Below are 21,204 nucleotides of genomic sequence, written 5' to 3'. Positions count from 1 at the left end.
GTGCAAACCGGATGTAACAGCAGAGATAAGGCATGTTAACGGCATCCCCAAAAATATGTTTATATAAATATGCATGAAGTGCAAGCAGATACAGCGAAGTTTTGGAACCATGGATATCACACATGTGATGCCCAAGAGGTCTAACTTATGTGAAGTCTGAGCCCGTGGTGGAAAAGAGATTATAATTCTTCAAAAAGACAAACCAAAGCTTGGGTTTCGCATTTTAATGAGGAGAAAGATCATTGTTGAGAGCCATTTAAAGTTATTTTATAATGTTTTAATTCATCATCAATGAATTAAACATTGTAAATGCTGGAAACGAAAAGATAGTAGAAGGAAAGTGTTCTCTTTCTTTTCTTGTAAAAGTTTCCAAGAATCAGTTATGGCAACGGAAAGGTCACCTTATGATTATTTATTGTAAAATTTTCAAATAAAACAGAGGGGGGGGTGAAAAACTTCTGATCTTATGATTGTAAGGGGGAATGGATGATTTTCTGTTTTTCAGTCATGGATATTGTACAGGGAAAAAATAGGCTTTGAACAATTTTGGCTTTAATCAAAGAAAGGAGGAATCTTATATTGAGACTTTGTGTTCATATGAGATAATTTGATTGCATATCTACCTTTGTGTGTTATCAGTTATTCTTTGAGGTCTTCCTTGTTTCATTTACTTATGTGTGTGCTCAATCTCAGAAGCTTTGAATTCTAGTTGTTCGTAAATCTGAAAGGAAAACATTAATTCATTCCTTCACTTACTTGTTGTGGGTATTCTGAAAATGAACTCTGTGTCATTTGTCTGTGTACCCCTTTGTTTATAGATCTATTGTTCACATCTGCAGTATAGCTATGCTCAGATGTTAGTTTTTGTTAGTTTTGCCTTTACTGCTTTCCGGTTAAAAGCACACCTCAAAACCCAAAAATATATCATAAGAGGGAGCTGTAACTCTAAAATTCAGAGGAAGATCATATGTTTAATAGAGATCTCTCTCCAACTGTTAGTTTGGTTTGTCTTTCATCTTGGGCATTTGTGAGTCATTTTTAAGAGTTATTTTGGGAAGACAAAATCTGTAACCAACATGTTTCCAATAGAAGCCGACAAATCTAAAAGTTCTCCTAAATATGTTACAATCATTACATAAGACAATCCTAGTTGATTACCTAGCAATCTTTGGAGAAGATTTATGGTGTCAAGACATTCTTTGCATTACAGAATTATGTGTGACAAGAACAGGTGATAACTAGCATTTATGATAGTAACTGCAGGATTGCATCTGACTTGTATCACGAGAATCCTATTCCATCCTCCTCATTCCCTCCACAAGGCCAGGTATCCATTACTTGGTCATAATGGGTTTGTTGGTGCGTTCATTCAAATTGGATGACGTCTCTTGTTCCTTTGAGAATGGTCTAACTCGCAATGAAGAGATCCAAATATAGCAGTAAGATCACTTATGATCTTAGAGACATTAAAATTACAAATTCTTGATCTCCTTGAACATTAAAGCTGTATATGTGATCACCGCATTTATGTCTTCATAAATTAAATTCATTGGAGATGTGCATCCATGTAAAAACAGAGAAAATGGTAAGTTTTTATTTACAAACCCTAAAGTGAATAATGTATTTCTGGCTACTAAGAGGAGAAAGGCCCTTCCAAGTCATACACATAGTGATATTCATGTCACATATGACAAAAACACAACCCATCACCCACCACAAAGAAAAGAGAGTACCACATCGGGAGCCAGCTAATCAACCTTTGTTTGTTCTACCATATCAGCAACCTTTGTAAATGAGACATCTCACAATTGACCCTTCCCAAGTTCATGTCACTGTGAGGAGACCAAATATCCCACTCCCATTCTGCATTACTATTTCTAAGATTTCTGACACCCGAACCAGCATATCAAAGCTCAATCAAACTGCCATGGGAGATCCATGTGAAAGTTGGGTGTGGAAAGACATGGAATGCTTGCGCTGTTTTGTGAAATTGTCCACTGCACAGTGTTAATGCTAATCAAATAATTACTAATGACTAGAATTGTTTGCTTCAGTTGATCCCTCCTCCACAATAACCTTTTGGGTAAGATTTGGAAATCGAGGTAGGTGATAAAGTCTATAGAGTTTACCAAGTTTCTAGAAAATTTTGATTGCTTTGTTGGCAAGGCAATCCACAACTTGGTTGGCAGCTAAGTCTTAGTGTTGGAATTCGACATCACAAAAAGTTTTCAAAATGTTGGCAGGTGCATTTTCCAGTTATATTTGGAAGACTGTTTTTAAATGTATTATATTTGGAAGACTAAATGTATTTTAGTAACCGATTGACAATCAGAGCAGACTCCCCTTTTATGGGAATATATTAATACTAAGTTGCAGGGTTCGCCGGGTTCAGGGCCTAGTACTGGTCCAGTTCATTTCGGGTTCGGATCTTGGTCCCGTTCGCCTTGGGTAAGTTTGGGGAGAACCTGAGGCGAACCTAGGGCAAACTTGGATGCCTGGGTGCCCAAATTTACTATTTTTATTGCAAAATTTTATAAAATTTATAGTAACGAGGGTTTCTTGTTTATAGAGATATGTGTTTCAGACTTGCAGATTTGTGTGATTGTTTTGCAAGTTATCATACAGGTTTAAGACTTTGTAATGTCCCCTACTAGGTTTAAACTTGTTTTAACCATAATTAATCCATTCCAATATACTTAAGACTTAAACTAGATTGATTAGGAGACAATTCTATCTTAACATGAAACAATTCTGTGATACTCCATAGTCCATTAATTTATTTATTAACAACTAAATTGCTCATCTACCATACTAGATAACTGATTCTATCAGACTAGATCATTAATCTTATTAAGAACAGCAACAGACAATTGATAGATTTATTCAAATTTTGTGTATGCCTGAAGCAAGATAAAACAGAGAAGCAAACAATTGAGTTCTGACCTCTTTACTTGTTAACCTTATACAATGTACTGGAGCAGTGCACAATCACAATAGCAGAATACCCATGCATTAGCTCATTCTGATTTACAATCCTTGGCTTATGAACAGCAACAGAAATATTCAGTTTCCTGAGCTCACTTATGATTTACACTTAACAGTTACACACTTAAGCAGTTGGACTCACTGAATACAGAAATCCGTGAACTTGTATCAGACCTTACAATCTGAGAGATACACAATAATTTTAATAGAACAGCTGATTTCCACACAGATTTAGAGTCCCAATCTTCTCCTATAAGCTAAATTGCAATTAGCTTCTTATTCCCACGCCACTTTCATGATCATCAGTAGTCTGATATGATTTGTATACATTCAACACTTCTTCAGTTGTAAGTCATAGACAAGATCTAACAAGTTTATGGTGGTTTTGCTGTTCATATGATGCTATGTGACATTCTAATCTTAATTCATGCTTCTAGGTTGCATATATATATAGAGAGAGAGAGAGTGTTTTTGTACTAACGAACCCAAACCCCTTTCCAAAATTTTGCCAAACAGGCGAACCAGGTTCTCGAACCCGAACCAGCAACTTAGTATTAATATAATCACTCCTAATTTCCTATTTTCTGTTTTGATCCCACCTTCAAGGGCTATTTATTCCCCCATATTGTTGCTTTGGACTCTCAGGTACTGCATGTAAGCATCCACAAATTGCCTGAAGGAGAACTGAAAGACTATAAGGTTTTGAGCCTTGCAGCTATATAATCATGTAGTTGTTTACAACCATTGTGCGAGGAAGGATGCAAATTGGGGTCTTTTACAAATTATTTATAGTAATTGTGAACCATCCAGACATATGTCCAATTTGTGTATTGATAGCAACAAAAAAGTAATATAGACTTTATCTAAATTTGTTCAAAAGAAACTATGTAGCAGCAAATTGATATAATGCAATAGATGAACAGAATCAAAATAAACTAGTAAATTATAAAAACTAAATAAGAGAACAAACTTACCAAAAAAATTTCCAAGTCCTCCTAAATTATTGTATGAAGATTTGATCCATTTGGGAGCTGTAGAATAGAAGATGGTTCCCTCTTTATCAAGTTGAAGCACCCACCTATAAGATATAAATTGCAAAGAGATCTATATGATTGAACATAAGAAGGCTGTAACAAAATGAATTGAAAATTGATAAAATTTCAAAGAAGAGATATACCATGAAATGATTGCTTGGAGTTTGCCTTCTGCAGTTATTTTAACTATAGTTTCTATATTCTGATGATCATCTGGTCTTCTCCAAAAGTCCAAGTCAAAAACTTTGAAGGGCTTTGATAGCTGACAAGGAAAGCAAACATGTCAAAGATAGGGAAAATTTACAAAGAACTAAAAGTTGCTTTGTTAAAGAGCCTCAAAAACAAACCACTTAATCCTACCATCTGTAAATGTGCAGAAACAGGGTCGCAATGCATTGCATGTTGAGAAGGTTTTAAAGATAAAGACACCTTGGATCCAACAGGTGAAAGGAATAAACCATCTGAAGCAAGAATCTCATTGCCATGCAGGTCCTGCATCTTGGACAAAAATGTACTCTGGACCAGCTGAAAAAAATACAAAACAGAACCTTGAAATCAAATACTTGACAACATAAACAATTTTGAATACCATATGCTCCAACTGGAAACACAGCTATTGAGTTTGAAACAGCTATACCATATAGCCTATAGGAAAGAGGGTTTGTCTGGCAGTTAGAAATTTACCAGCCACCCTAATTTCATATGCCTTCAGTTTCTTTAAGTTTAAATAATTAACAATCTAATGTAAATGAATATTTCAAGTCATACAAGTTAACTTCTTCTCAGTGAAGCACATTTAAGCTTTTAGGAGAGTAAAATCTCCCTATTCATAAGTTGCCAAAATCAATAGACTTCAACATGATGAAATTTTGGAATGAGGCCATGGGGAATAGTAAGTCTCAAACTTTAAACAAAAAGAAATTGAAAGAGAAGATGTGGGTTGATGAAAGAATGGCAAAGGGAATCTATGACAGTTTGAATCATTGTCAATAGACCAATATAGATGATAGAATGTCAGTGAATAATAGAAGATGGGTTTGATAGAGGAATAGCAAAGGGAATCTATGCTTGTGGATGGGTCCTTGTCAATAGACCAATATAGATGATAGAATGTCAGTGAATAATAGAACATGGGTTTGATAAAGGAATGGCAAAGGGAATCTATGCTTGTGGATGGGTCCTTGTCAATAGACCAATATGAACAATAGGATGTTGGTGGGTAATAGTTTTCCATCAAACTAACCAGGAGGTTAGTTCTTCACATTTTTCAAAATGTCTTGAAAATATAATCCAAAGTTTGAAAGCCAACTGCAACCATAACGTGCATTAAAGATTGATAGTCATTGAGAGAATTATTCATTTCTGATCAATTGCAGTCATTTAAACTAATTTGTTATTTACATTAATAATTTAATTCAATTAATCTAATTTGTTATCCACATTAATTCAATTAATCTAATAAAAGTTAGTTTGTTGGCTTATTTGAATTTTTTTCTATAATAATACCTTTCTTTCTTCCTATAGACTCTTCAATTCAACAAGAAAGGTCTGATTCTTATTGCAAAACCATAAAATCTTTGCATTTTTTCTTGTTGAAATTTTGAGATTTGAAATTCAATATATCATCATTTTATTCTTTCGAGTTTTTCTTAAACATTAAATTTCATGTATAAGTTTCCCTTTATGAGACCACTTATCCGAAGAAAATATTCAATTTGATCCCAAAGTTATATTAAAATATTCAACCATTCACTTGTACCATCTTTCAAAAGGTGATATCCTAGTTGAATATATAGTCTTCATTAAATACAACATCTCCCAAAGCTCTCCATTTAGATTCTTGAAAAAATTAATATAAGCTTATTGTTTTATTGCTTTTCTGGCTATTTATTACTGTTCAATCATATCCTTATTCGTAAAGTTTATAACTTAAATTTTAATTATATTTTTCTTCTTACTCTTTACCCTTGTTAATTGTAGTTGTTTTATTGCTTTTTTGGCTATTTATTACTATTCAATCAGATCTTTATTCCTAAAGTTTATAACTTCAATTTTAATTATATTTTTCTTTTCTCTTTATCCATGTTAATTTTTTGAGATTGACTTTCAAACAGTGTTCCACGGGGACGCGTCCCCGCCCTTTTTGGCCGCTTCCCCCCATAAGAAACGTCTCGGGGACAAGGGGACAAGGAAGCGACGTCCCGCCACCGCCGCCCAAGTGCCGCCGAGACGTCTCCGTGTCTCCCAAGGAGACGTGGAGACGTCTGGGCATCTCCCCATCTCTCGAGAGCCGTGCAGGGATGGGGAGACGCCTAGACGTCTTGTTGACGTGTTTTTTATGACCGCGTCAAACACAGAATAAAGTCACCAACGGTCACCTTATCCTCTCTTGATCAAGATTAGCCCGTATGCTAGGATTACTTAAAGTTCAAATGGCTAATTCCCAAGGTTCCTTCAGTGCGTGGATGTGACTCAGTTGTTTGATGGGTTTGTTGATAACCCAAGGGGCCTTACGTATGTTGAAGAAACTTATGCAAACTCAAGGATTTTTTATATACAGATGATTTGCAATAAAAGCTCTAGTTTTGGATGTTTTGGATTTTGAAATTATGCGGAAAGTAAATAGGAATAGGGTAGAGAAAAACTAGACTAAAAGTAATCTAATCCTATGAACAAGGAGACGGGATATCTTTCGCAAAATCCAACCACGCTTCGCTCTGCCAGCAACGCACAACTACACGAAGGCAGTGCAATCTTCAGAGGGTGTGTTAAAGATTTTCAAATCATCAAGAGAAACCATCACGTCGAACAATCTCTCCTGATAATCAAAGTTAAACGTACACATATAACGGAGGCTCGGGCTAACTTTACACGATATGCAACAATCAGCTGCACACCAAAAGTATGAGCACGAATTTTGCAACAAGCGATCCTATCAGATCCAGTTCGTCTAACAGCACGAAAACAAATCTAATCTATGATGAGAATGAGACCATGCGAGCTCCGAAACAACACAAGAACACACCAACAATTGAACATTGTATTAAGTGTTTGCTTCAAAAACTCTTAGCAACAATCTCTGACGATAGTCTCTCCTCCCTTACAAATGAGGGGGTCACCCCCTTATATAGGCCTCAAGCCATGATTACATGCAAAACCCTAATTAGGGTTTGCCCTAAAGATTCCCCACTCAAGGTGCAACAAGGTGGGAATCTGCAATTAATAACCCATTATGCCCATGCACAATTAATCCAAAGAGACTAAAATAGCACCCACTTAGTACATTAAATGCCTCATGATGTTGACTATGTAGAAGAATATAACCGACACCATCATAAATGCCCATCATTCTCCAAGTGACGGCGACATGCACGAAGAATCTGTCATAAAACCATAATGAGAAGGCGACATGCAAGAAGATTCCCTATCCGGCGGTGGCAGGCATTGACTGGTCCACGCTTAGTTAATATTCCTTCAGCAATAAGTACGCCATCACTATTCAGTCAAAAGACTTTCGTCCAAAAATGGACAACCATTATCTCGTTCATTTATGGCGTATGCAATGAATCTGCCGACGACAGCTTCCAATTCTCTGATGGAGACACTTGGCACGTTTTCAATGTTAAACTCCATCAAGGCAATTTCTTCTTCGCTTCTGGAAAATTTCCTTACTTGCCGCACCATAATTTGGGAATCTCCCAGCACGTGCAAGGTCTTTGCACCCTTCTGGATTGCAAGGAGCAATCCATGGACCAATGATTCGTATTCGGCTACATTGTTAGTGCAAGGGAATTGTAGCCTGTATGCTGCCAGGTAAGCTTCTCCAGTTGGACTAATTAATTCAATTCCAGTGCCACTCCCATTCTTGGATTTGGATCCATCAAACCTTAAGGTCCACATTTGATTAGCATTTTGGATTTGGGGTGGTCGGATGGCTTCTTTCTCCTTTTCTCCCTTTTGAGAATCCTTGTGATTTAGAACTACCCTAGAAGGGGCTCCAAGATTAGTGGCCTCTACCATGTTTGCTATTGTTGGGTTTGAGGGGACCACTTTTACTACTTGCTCAATAGCAAGTTTACACATTTCGCAGGTAAGTTCCGAATGGAAGGTGTTATGGATTCTGCACCAATTGGGTAGCAATAGATCACAAGTGCCAATGCCTTTGCCCAACTAGGTTTCCTGCTCTACACTTCTCATGACGAACTCTCTAAAACTATCAAACATATCCTTACCTCCACCTAGCTGTTCTTCAAGATCATCTTCGATAAGAATCTCTGTGGAATCAGGCATTTCTTCCCTCCTTTCTATCTCTATTGAGCCATGCAGCATCAAAATCTCCTCAACCTTGGGCCTGTAAGTACCCAAGTCGGTCTCCAGAAACGGGATCTCATTGCCTTCTCCATATTCAGTGATTGTGCGCAATTTGGGCGTGCTATCAATTCTGATCTAGTTGGGAACGCCCTTCCATGGGAGCCACATGTGGGAAAAGTTGGTAGAGATATATCCATTTAACTTCCTCGACCAATCTCTACTTAGCAACATGCCATATCCGTCCGGGATGTCCACCACTGAAATGTCAATACAACTCTGCACCATAGGGTCAGCGGCCAATTGCATGTGGATGTTGTTGAGCTCCCCAACAACGGGTACTTCAGTCTTGTCCAGCTGTGTGACCTTCTTGTTTGTATGTAAAGGCATTATCCCCAGTTTCTGACACACTGCCAATGGCATTACGTTGCTTGAAGCACCAGAGTCTATCAGGCAATTGTGTAAGAGTTTGCCAAAAATCCTGACAGAGACCAGGAAAGGAGCAAGCTCATGCCTTCCAGTGTAACAAATTGTGGGCTTCCTTCTCTGTTCACCATCGTTGATAATCTCTTGGTTCCTCGCCTCTTGCTGTGAATCTTGTCCTGTAGCTAGTGCTTGGATGATCTTTGTAAAGGTTGGCTTTACAAGTTCACTAACCTTCTGAATTATTTCTTCTTCCCTTGTTACAGGGGTATTTTGCAGGGCTGGTTGAGTCGTCGCAGGATTCTGCTCTTGTGGATCATAAGGAGAATTTTGCACCATTTTGATAAAGCTTGGGGGCTGCTGCGGGGCGTCGAATGTATCGAGAAAAGCTTGTGGTACATCCCGAACAGATAGCGTAGAACCACCGGGGGAAATCATAAGCTTCATTCTCTTGGATCACTTTCCCGTCCACCAGAGTTTGCCTTGGAGTCTTCGTCAATGCCCTGAGTCGGGAAATGGTTAAGTCTTGGTAAACATCTACATCCTCCCATAGTCCTTCTACTGTCTCTAATCTGCTTAGGAGGGCCACGAACTTCGAATGAAGCTGAGCTAGATCCTCAACGAATTTTCCTGCCTCAGCATAGACATCCTCTGCCCATTCCCAAGAATTTTGTGCCATTGCTCTAATAAGTTTTGCATCATCAACTACTTCTTTGGGAAGGAAGGGAGGAGGAGGGGATGAAGAACCTGCTTCTCTGAGGGGTCTTTTGAAACTCCTGACATATTCGCATAGGAATCTATTTTCCTCCCTCAACCACTTACATTTTGCCTTTGACTTCAGCAACTTCTCCTTCATGGCTAAGGAGGAATCTTCAAAATCTCCCACAACTTGACCGGTGGAAGCATGGCCAAGATCAACTTGTCTGATGACGTAATCCTCTTGTCTAATCTCACTCCTATCCTTATCCAGTGTAGGCTCAGCAATGTACAAGGTCCAGGATCCAAATTCTTCCCTGACCACCTTGGAAAACTTTCGGGGGGCCTTTCTTTCCAGTGGCCGATCCATCCTCTTCAATAATTCTTCTAACTCCTGAGCAGGATTGGTTCCTCCTGCTTCATTCCCCAATCTGCCTATCAACCAATTTGGTGCGGGAATGGAATGGCTATGATCGTCTGCATGCTCCTGTTCCTGAGATTCCTCCTCCATTTCACCAAGGATAGTTTCCACGAAGCTATCCTAGTGAACTTCTTCCTGGTGAGGGGGACTTTCTTGCCTCTGACTTCTTGGTTGATGATGGCTTTGTGAAGCATTGATGCTGAGTATATCAGGCGCTGGAACGTTCCCTGGAAGTGGGCCTGTGGGATGTGGAAACATCTCCACTTCCCGTACGCTCGAGGAGCTAACTGGTGAATGCTCCCTTCCTGTCCTTGCTCTCTGTTGTGGAGGTTCCTCTTGCTAGGCTTCCTGTTGAACCTCGTGTGGGATTTCCTGCTGGATATCCTTCATCTTTGTTGCCTTTGGCCTCTTTGGGGCATTTTTTCCTTTGTCCATCTGAGCTTCCCTTCCTACCTGAACCTATGAAGAGCTTTCAGTTGCCTCACTGTGGGAATCCAGATTTCCCATTAGCTGGTATGTCAGATGGACATTGTCTTCCACCAACTTTCTTGTTTTCCTGTCAATCCAGTGCTTCGTGAATTTTAGCAATGGTCTAGCTAAGATGTTCAAATCATCTACCTCAGGCTCTGGCCAATCTGGCAACTGGACAGGTTGATCCTTTACTTTCTCGAATTCGGGTTGCGTCAAATCTGAATCTTCCTTCACCTGATCCGGCACTTGATGAATTTCACTTATTCTGATGGTGTCGAGAGGCAGTCTGGAATGCATTCTTCTCCGGACCTCAAGGTCATCCTCAGCACTTGCCCAGTAAACCTCCAAGTGAAATCTGTGTGTGAATTTAACACCAGCAACCTTCCTAATCTGGCTGTAAGGATCATATTGGGCCCTGGATGTGTAAAATGGTAGGCGATAGAATGCCAATTCCCCTGCTGCACTTTCAGTGGCCTCCAAACCTAGGCATATCTCCATGAAATCCCCCAAGACAATTGGAAATTCAATAGATTGCTTCTTCTTCTTCTGCAGCTGATCATAGGCAGTTAACTGCCTCATGAGCTCGAGCAGTACAAGCTTGTCTGACGGATATCTGGGCAATTTGGAAGACTGGAAGAAGAACCCTTGCGTCCTAATGTAGGTGAATTTGGGGAATTGCAAGAACGCAGCGCCATACCTCTAGACCAAGGCACCTGCTTGTGGTGACAACCTCACGTGCAACTTGTTCTGCATAAGTCGTGTCAGGTACATGGTGAAGGTGTCATTCACCAACCTGTAAGAGCTAACATTGGAGAGATGTAGCTGAGGATAACACTCATGTACTTTTAACTGAGCTGGTCCGCAGCCCATGATTCCTCTTGCTGGCAGCCCATCGAATCCTCCCCTTCGTGCAAGCATATAGAACAGGTAGGAGCTCATGAAAAAGGACTGAGACCTTTTCTCTTTCAGGTTCTTCAATTGTTCATGCAAGTAGTGGCTGATCAATCTAGCCCAGTCGATCAGCGTATTTGAATTCATCATCTCGCCTATGTAGAAGAACATCCAGGCCTCAAAGTTTACCGAATGTGGGCATCCCATTGCTCTGCTCAGCATCTTTATCAGGTCCACATACTCCTGCTTGAATTTGAAGATTGTGAGAGTTTTGGGCATCTTGGAAGCATGCATTCTAGGCTTCAACAACCACTGCTTATTGATCAAATCAGCACACCTGGCAGGGCCTGCTTCATATACTGCCTGAGCTCCGCTGCTGGTCCTATATGTCATGGAATAATGTGAAGGGATTACGAAAGCTTCACCAATTGACTCTAGAGTCGATGTCGCCAGTAACTTGCCATCTGGCATTGAGATTGTTTTCCGCTCCAGATTGTTATGTGTTGCACATTCCAAGACCAGTTCTGGGCATTGAATAGTGGGAGGAAAACCAGCTGCTGCAACTATTCCACTTCTCACAATTCTGACAGCTGTCGGGGATGGATTGTGTCTTGTTGTTCCGAACATTCGAATCTTGAATGCAGCCAAGTTGAACGTGCCAAGGTTAGTATCGCTGATTTCATCCCATCTTGAATTCAACCGAGAATGAGGAAGAAAACCCCTCATCTCCGCTTTCATCAATGCCTACCTGGAGATAGTAGCTGCCTTGCTTGGTTCCGCCATCTTGGAAGCACTTCAAAATGATGAAAATAGAGACTAAGTATGAATATTCTTCACTTCTCCACTTCTTCTTTCCAAAATTTTGCACGTGAGAAATGAAATGCTTTTCCAAACTTATATAGAATTCTCAAGAGGCATTAATTAGTAATTGCATTCATGACGCGTCATACTTTCCTCGATTACTATGCCATGCTAAGGCAGTTTCCCATGCGTATGAGTTCAAATTTAGAATTTTCCTTAAATGCTCCAAGTCATGCGTCATACTTGGAAGATTCCTCCTGCCAACTCGTTGATTTCATTCTTTCCAATTTTGGAGGGAGATCGAAGGATTTTCTCAGGATTTGCTTGATTTCATTCTAACTTGTCATCTCCTGCTTTCGAAGGAATTTTCATGCCTCTTTTCCACATCCCTAATTTTTAGGGATCTTCCTAAAATTTAGGAGTCAGGTTCATTGGATGGGGAATTTCATCCCGATTCCGAATCTATGAAAATTTCCACACTTGGTCGAGATTTGGTGTCTAAAAAATAGCATATTCGAAAATTCGCCCGAGGGGAATTCTGCCTTTTATTCCTCCTTGACTCCTTGGATTCCATGCCTTAGGCAAAATTTCAATTTTTTACCTTGGGTGAAACTTTCACCATGCCAAAGATTCATGGATTTTCCTCCTGTGAATGCCTTTTCCATTTTGGCACCCCAGTCCAGACTTGGGTGCATTTTGGCTCTATCCATGGACTCATGGATTTTTCCTCCTGTGAATGCCTTTTCCATTTTGGCGCCCCAGTCCAGTCTTGGGTGCATTTTCACCATGTCCATGGATTCATGGATTTTTCCACCTGTGAATGCCTTCTTCATTTTGGCGCCCCAGTCCAGCCTTGGGTGCATTTTCACCCTGTCCATGGATTCATGGATTTTTCCTCTTGTGAATGCCTTCTTCATTTTGGTGCCCCAGTCCAGCCTTTGGCACATTTTCACCCTGTCCATGGATTCATGGATTTTTCCACCTGTGAATGCCTTCTTCATTTTGGCGCCCCAGTCCAGCCTTGGGTGCATTTTCACCCTGTCCATGGATTCATGGACTTTTCCACCTGTGAATGCCTTCTTCATTTTGGCGCCCCAGTCCAGCCTTGGGCGCATTTTCACCCTGTCCATGGATTCATGGATTTTTCCACCTGTGAATCCCTTCTTCATTTTGGCCCCTGTTGTGACGTTTTCATACATCGCCCCATTGCAAATGGGGACCCATGTTTTTTGCTTTTTAGGGTTTGTTCTTTAGGTTTTTTTAGGGTTTTGTTAGCTAGCCTTTGCATTTTGAGTATCGCCCGGGGATCACATGGATAAGCAAGTCCGGCTTGAGTGAGGTCCTGATCCTGAAATTTGGCTAAGTCTGGAATGTCCTGATCCTGAAATTTGACTAAGTCTAGAAACTGAAAAAACCTCCAAAAACTAGATTTTGCAATATAACTCCTGGAGGTCTGAAACCACTCTCAAACATCCTGAAAGTATATATGGAATATAACTTAAAGTATAAGAACTTATACTTAAATGTTATATTCCATTAAAATTATCCTGATAGAGAGTTCGAAAAGTCAAATTTCGCTCCCGTCCTTCACTGAGGATCCAGAGCGAATTTCGCTCCTGTCCCTCCCAGGAGGACCAAGGCGAAGCGCTCCTGTCCCTCGCCAAGGGACCAGAGCGAAAATGCTTAGTTGAGCCATTCTTGACCTTGTTTGGACGAATCGAGACATCAAAGGCATGGTGAAGGACGAAATGAGCATGATAGAGCATCCAGACTTGATCAAAAACAATGAAATGATGTAGTTTTTGCCTAGAGGGTCAATTTCGCTCCTGTCCCTCACTGAAGGACCAGAGCGAAATTCTTCATAAGGTACGATCTGGGCAAAGAGCAAGCAAGTTTTATGTTTGAAGGCAAGGAAGGAGGTGAAATAAACTCATTGAAGATAAATTGAAGATTACCAAATGTCAACAAGGGTCCCAAAATGCCTAGTTCGCTCCTGTCCCTCAGGAAGGGACCAGAGCGATTTTTGTTATAAATGATTTTCTTGCCAAGTTTCAATCGATCCCAAGGCATGAATGAATGGAAGGACGCATTACGAACCCGTTGAATATAAATTTGGAAGCTAGCAAAGTGAAATGAAGACCACAAGAGCAAGTTCGCTCCTGTCCCTCTCCAAGGGACCAGGGCGATACAGTGAGTATGTTGCCTTTCCCTCAAGTTTAAGACCGATCCAAGACAAGGAACAAGGTGGCAGGAACGTCTTAAGACATTTTTAATCAAACACAAGCATCAAGGTCGTCACGTTGGAAGGATTTGCGCTCTAAGACCCCAGATCGCTCCTGTCCCATGGGAAGGGACCAGAGCGATATTTCCATTAAGGCATAGATTTCAAGAGACAAGCAAATATCAAGCTACCCCAAGGATCGAAAGGACGTCATTACACGCGTTGAAGGTAATTGTAAGTTGAAGAACGCAAGAACAAGCTCAAAATTTTGAAATTCGCTCCTGTCCCTCTCCAAGGGACCAGAGCGATGTTTATCATGTTGGTCAAATCTCTCAAAAATCACGTTAAGTCAAGGTTTTGCGGGGTCATACAAGGTCTAAGATGTCTTTTGAAGATGATATACAAAGGTTTTTGACGTCAAAAGGCTATCAATTGAGCTAAGGAACTTATATCGCTCCTGTCCTTTGGACAAGGACCAAAGCGATTTCTATTAAAATCTTTCATGTTCCATCAAAATCATGACAAGGCAAGGATAGGCAACGTCAAAGATCAAGAACGAAGTAATTTGAGCCAAGACACATGGATCGCTCCTGTCCCTCTCCAAGGGACAAGGGCGATGATCCTTTCAATGTCTAAACGCCTTGTAGAATTCAAGTGGAACGAAAGGGGAACGAAAGAATAGCATTGTTTGTCCATCACAACAAAGATTAAAGTTCGAAGTCACAAAGATTAAGGAGAAATTATGAGGATCGCTCCTGTCCCTCTCCAAGGGACCAGGGCGATAATACATCCTAAGACATTCCTTCGCACAAACAAGTCAATCAAACTTGAAGGACCCAGCTAAAATGCCGATTTGAACGTAAGGATAGAGATTTTGGATGTAAAAAATGCAAGAATCAAGGCCAACATGATGGATCGCTCCTGTCCCTCAATCAGGGACCAGGGCGATGAGGTACGTATTATTTCATTTTCAAAAATTTGGCGCTCAAACACATTTCTTTAAATTTATTTTAAATGCTAAAATCGATGGATTGCAAATTTAATTAAAAATGGCATTTAAAATTTGCGCTTGATATTTATTAATTATTTTTGCCTTTATAAAAATCGAAATTTATTAATTTAAATAATACAGGCATTTAATAATTAATTATTAATTAATAAAAAATCAAATGGGGCGCTTGATTTAAAATTTGTTTCATTTTACAAGGGTCGGCCTTTTAAGTTTATTTTAAATTTGTCTTATTTACCAAAGTCGGCCTAAGATCAATATGAAGGTGAGCGCCTATAAAGGGAAGGTGGTTTATTCATTTCAAATCATCATTTAACATCCTTCATTAGCATGCGATTTGGAGAAGACAAGGAGGTGCGAAATTGTCATTCAAGGGAAGGTGCAAGCATTATCAAAGGAGTTCGAGTTTCAAGTTAGGCGAACTTGCCAAGGACATTGAGGAACACATCAAAGATATCCCCAAGGGTGGCGAATGGACAAAGAGGACGTTCATTATCCTTCAAGATCACGTCGAAGCCGTCTAATTTTGATTTTGCCTAGGCAAATTCCTTGTTTTGCATTCTAGAGTTAGTTCTCAAGAGAGGTATGGCGATATGGATTTATTGTTTTGATTTTGAATTTTGATCGTCATAGCCTTAAATTTTGAAATTTTGAATTCATAGCTCAATAGTCGTTTTTAGGAAATGATTAATAAAGGGCTTATCATTAAGTTTCCTAAAATTTGCTCTCTAATTTATGTTATGTATTGCAAAATCATGTTACTAATTTTGAAATGTTGTGTAGGCATCAAATGGAGATCTCATTAAGGAAAATCAAGCCGGATCAAGGACGGTCTTCGCCAGGACGATCTTCGCCGGGACGATCAAGCCAGGACAGGGGCGACCTCTTTCAATCCAGCGTTCCAAGGCGAGGTACATCATCCTGCACATCAAGGACACAGGGAGTTAGAACAAGGGCTCGTTGAAGAAGTAAATAGTTCCAGATGAATTAATTGAAGCAAGCTTCTCAACAACATCAAGTTGAATATCTGCCAAGTTACAAGTGTCAAATGAGGTGGCATCCTAGTCATCATTTCTCCAATCAGTGAGGTCCACCTCAGCATGTCCAGATTCAATGTACTTAACTCAGGGAAGGTGGCACAAACTCCAATGTACCTACCCCGGCTATCCATTGGTCGATTTTTCTAGAAAGGACATGTGTCCAAGCAATACAATTTTGTCATTGGTCAAGCATTAAATGTTATGTAATGGTTGTAACAAACCCTAATTAGGGTTTTCATTGTTGAATCTTGGCCATTGATCTTGAATTGATCTGAGCCATCGAATTGTATTGTGGGCACTATATAAGCCCAGGCATTTCATTTGTAAAGGCTAATTAGCAATTGTTGGAGATAGTATGTAAATAGTTGGAATAGTTAGAAGATAGAAATAGAATAGCAATTAGAGTAGAATAGGAGGACAAGGCAAGAAATTGTTGCCATTGATTGTAAACAAACTCCATTTTCATTGAAGTAATGGTGAAATATGTCGTTTTCTTGCAATTTGCATGGTTTCTTGTTGAGTCTTCAATCTTAGATGGTAGATGATTAGATGAATGGAGGAAATGTGATTAATTGATGGTGGAATTCGTACATCCATACTACTAGCAGTTTGTTGATTGCAGACTTGCCTTGCGTAGTCAACTGGAATCATTCAGCCTAAGCTCAATTTCAATTTGTCACTTCTTCATTGATATGCATCAACTTGGATGGTATCTATGCCTGCGGTGATGATTTGAACATCATAAAGCTTCCCTTAGAAGATCGCACTAGTCTTGTGTAGATGTTCCATTGATGTCAAAACAAGATCTAGTTAGAGTTTCATCAAAAATCAAGTCATTGCTCCTACATTCTTAGTATTAGGATTAGATCCTCTCTTCGCCCTTATCCTTTTTTCATTTTTTCAAATCCAAGTTAGTAAGAGCCTGTGTCCAGCAAAGCAGATCGGAAGTTCAATCATCACATGTAAGTCCCCTTGTGATTCCAGCAAATCACATCATACCACTAGAGCTTGTCCACACGTAGAGACCCTACATCAAAGAACCTTGGAGTCTACCTAACTGATCCTTTACGCGAATCTTCAGCAGTTAGAGACTATTTTCTCAAGAGAGGATAAGATACCCTTAGGTATTTTATTCTATGTTAGGCTGTGTACAAAATACACGTCAACAGCGCCCCAATCCAGCCTTGGGCGCATTTTCACCCTGTCCATGGATTCATGGATTTTTCCACCTGTGAATGCCTTCTTCATTTTGGCGCCCCAGTCCAACCTTGGGCGCATTTTCACCCTATCCATGGATTCATGGATTTTTCCACCTGTGAATGCCTTCTTCGTTTTGGTACCCCAATCCAGCCTTGGGCGCATTTTCACCTTGTCCATGGATTCATGGATTTTTCCACCTGTGAATGCCTTCTTCATTTTGGCACCCCAGTCCAGCCTTGGGCACATTTTCACCTTGTCCATGGATTCATGGATTTTTCCACCTGTGAATCCCTGATCCTTGTCGCCTTGGCTGACTGACCCTGCCAGTAATAATTTTCCAAAACTACGAACTTTCCAGGTGTCAGCGTTAGATCCCTAGACAGGGTGCAGTAATGACTTACTATAAATAGAAACTTACTAAAAATAGAAATTACTAAAAATGGTAAGTTTAATTTTTGGCAAAATAGCGACATTCCGGGACTCGGAAAAATCCCTAAAAAATAGGGACTGTCTAAAAATAGAAAGTTGCTCCATTTGGGCTCAAATTTTACTGGGAGGTCCCTTGAAGGGTCCTGATTCCAGTCGTATGTTCAGTTTTCCAAAACCCTAACAGGAACCCCTAAAATCTAGGACAAAAGGTAGAAACCCTAAAAAGGGACAAAACAGGCCCTAGACTTCATAGAATTCGCCCGACAGAGAAGCAAATTAAACCTAATTGATCTCCGAACATCCGCAAAGCGAAGAGATTGAAAAGATTGCTACCAACACACAAAAACCAAGATCAAACGACCGAAAGGGCCTAAAAGCTAGGGGGTCCCTATCTGGGATGGGTCGATGTGTGATTAGGTCACAACACGTCTCCCGTCACCCACATCAATAGCAAACAAAAAAAGCATTTTTTTATAAACATGTGACTTTTTGGGGGGTTAAGGGGTAACCCTAATTGGATGTGGGCCAATAGAAAAATAACACCTGACGCCTTTAGAAAATAATAAAAGTATTTTTGGCCTCGCGGGGCGTTGCCCCTCGACCCCGCCCTGTATCGCGACAGGGAACGCACAAGGGGCGCTGCCCCCAAACCCCCGTTGAAAAATATAGGGGGAAACCGCGCCAATAGAAGTAGGGAAAATATAACCTCCAAGTCTGATTAGGCTCCATATAACAAGTACAACACAATCAGCATTGAAGAAATCTTGGTATTTAGATTTAGTATTTCAAATTTCCTATAGTCTCATTTGAATTGTAATTCTTATACTGTAATACTGTCATACATGTTTTCAAAACTAGTTTTTCAAGTACTATATGTATATGTATAACTATATCAACACCACCACCCCCCCGCCATCCCCAAACTTAGGCCCTTGGTCCCCACGTCCCCCTGTCCCCAACGCCCGTGGAACACTTTTTACAAAATTTATTGCTTCAAAAACTTATAAAAAACTTTATAAAAGGTAAGAGAGATTAAAAAATCTGAATTTGCTTTTAATTTTTTGATTGAATGGCTCTAGAACAAGTGTAAACAAAGAGAATTGGAGCGAGAAATAGTTATGAAGATAAGTATAGCAGGGGGGCATGGTAGTGGAGTGGTTCAGAATGGAAAATGTGGAAAGAACGAGTGCAAATGTAGAGGGAAATACAAAAAGTAGTGGCTGAAAGAGTGGCACCTGAGAGTAAGCATGACAAGGTTGGAAAGGGGCTAAGTCACTGCGTTCGAATTCGAATTTGAGTTCGGCAACCATAAAATTCAGATGAAATTCGGCAAAGGCAAAAAATTTGGAAAAAAAATCGACATTAAATTCGCCTTATATAATTATTATTTTTAAATATAAGTAATATATCTAGTAAATTATCAAAATATTTAAGATTGCAAAATAGATTTAAAAGCATTATAGACAAATCAAAAATAAATTAAATATATTTAATATTAAATTTTTAATAAAAATTTAATATAAATTAAAATTACAAAACAATAAATAAATCTATATCTCTTTAATATTAATAACTAAATCTATATTAAAATAACATTAATCTTGATTGAAAATAAAAGTTTTTCCGTTCATCTTTCAATAATAATAAAGTAATATTTGGTAGCCTGTAGAACGTCTTTACTAAAAGCAAAAAGCAAAAACCCGATGGCGGCAATGCACTGCAAGAGGGGAAAATCGCGACTGGGCAAGGGGAACAAATAGCTGTCAAGGGAAAGTCATAGCTGGGCAAGGGCACGAAATAGAGGTGGCGGCTACGTAAGGGCACCAAAATAGCAGCAGCAGCTAGGCTTGCCGTACGAATTTCTGTCGAATTTTTCCAAACTTTATTAAGTTTTTATACATTCGCCGAATTTCGAACCTGAAGCCGGAAATTTGGTGAATGTGGTGACTAAGGAAAGTGTTAGAATAATATATCTCTACATTGTTAATGGTCAAGTTAGTAGGTAGAGGTTGTTAGACATGTTAAATGTCTACAATTGTAGATAGTTAGAAGTAGGTGATTTCTTTAATATCTACAGTGCTTTGTAATTCCTATATATTGTAATCTTTTCTCAGTTAATAGAATATAGCAATTTACCAATGAATCTCTGATTTTCACATGGTATCAGAGCACAGGAGAATTTTTTCAAAAAATTTTGTAATCCTAATTTTATATTAGTGAAAATTTTCGAAACTACTACAATTTTTTTCTCCAAAACCCATCTAGGGTTTTCGGTCATAATTCCTGTCTGTTTCTCTTCTCTGCAAATCGTGACTTCAAGGCTAGTTTTTCGGGCTTTCGTCTGCATATTGAAGGTCTATTTTTTGCGCGTCTGAAATCGCGCCTGTTTTATATCCGTGCATGCACGACCTCTGCGTTTGTATTTTTGGAGCAAGACCCATGATTCTATTCGCCCTTGCTCATGTGTTGTGTTCGTCGTGTCTATATCTGAGCGGATTTTTCTGTCAAATCGAGTTTTTTCTGTACATTCGTGCCATTTCCCTCTACGTTTTTGGTCGTGATTGTTAACCCGCAACGTTTTGTCTTCTGGTAGGGGTTCCTGCACGATTTTTTCATCAAATTGTGTCGCTATCTTTATGTGTATACAGCACGACAACGACATCTGTCCATTTTGTGGCTCCCCGTGGCAACGACGGCTTCGGTGTTTCACGTCGACTCTATTTGCTTCCGCAGATTTTCTCAATTCTAAAAAATATGACAAGGGTTTTGACAGAACCTTCAGTATTTTTTTACAACTAAGTTTTTTTTTCGAACCCTCAATTATTTTCTCAGCGAATTATCTGCAAAAACGAGGGTTTTTTGTTTGCGCCATTTCAACCTGCGATTTCTGAGTTTTTGTCGACTAGGGTTTTGTTTAAAATCCTCTATTTTTATTCGGCATTATTATTAACCTACAGAATCTTTGTGGGTTTTTCGAGATCTCTTTTGGGTTGTGTTGTGCCTTGCACACACTCTCCGTCGTCGACAGGGTCCCCTCCCCCTTTCTTATTTGTTTTCTCATCTCGTCCTCGCTCAGGTTCTGAGTAGGGAGTTCCGGTAATTCGCAAGGAAGATGCAACAGTTTAGACTTTCAGAACAAAGGGAAATGATCCTGCAGGAGATTGACCCAACCTACTTCCTAGGTCCTGAGAAATTCACCTTGGAGGTTGATCGCAATTTCGTTTGCAAAGGGGAAGATGAATGAAGAGCCTAGTATTGTCAAATCAACGTCGCTC

The 21,204-nt window shown here is 39.6% G+C and overlaps 1 protein-coding gene across 3 annotated transcripts in view; it reads right to left on the bottom strand.

Annotated features, from left to right (window-relative positions):
- The window catches only part of LOC131040504 (protein arginine N-methyltransferase 7), a 218,114-nt gene that overhangs the window by 159,962 nt on the left and 36,948 nt on the right, over window positions 1–21,204 (bottom strand). For 2 of the 3 annotated variants that reach the window (XM_057973447.2, XM_057973449.2), the window contains exons 4-6: window positions 4,380–4,544; window positions 4,163–4,281; window positions 3,960–4,063 (exon numbers count right to left, since the gene is read on the bottom strand). In XM_057973447.2, the coding sequence (XP_057829430.2) occupies window positions 3,960–4,063; window positions 4,163–4,281; window positions 4,380–4,544 (388 nt within the window). The remainder of the gene's footprint in view (window positions 1–3,959; window positions 4,064–4,162; window positions 4,282–4,379; window positions 4,545–21,204) is intronic. The other variant, XM_057973448.2, reaches the window with a different exon arrangement.

This window comes from Cryptomeria japonica, chromosome 9, assembly GCF_030272615.1.
Source record: "Cryptomeria japonica chromosome 9, Sugi_1.0, whole genome shotgun sequence".
NCBI lineage: Eukaryota > Viridiplantae > Streptophyta > Pinopsida > Cupressales > Cupressaceae > Cryptomeria > Cryptomeria japonica.
This window is presented reverse-complemented; position numbering and strand designations above follow the sequence as displayed.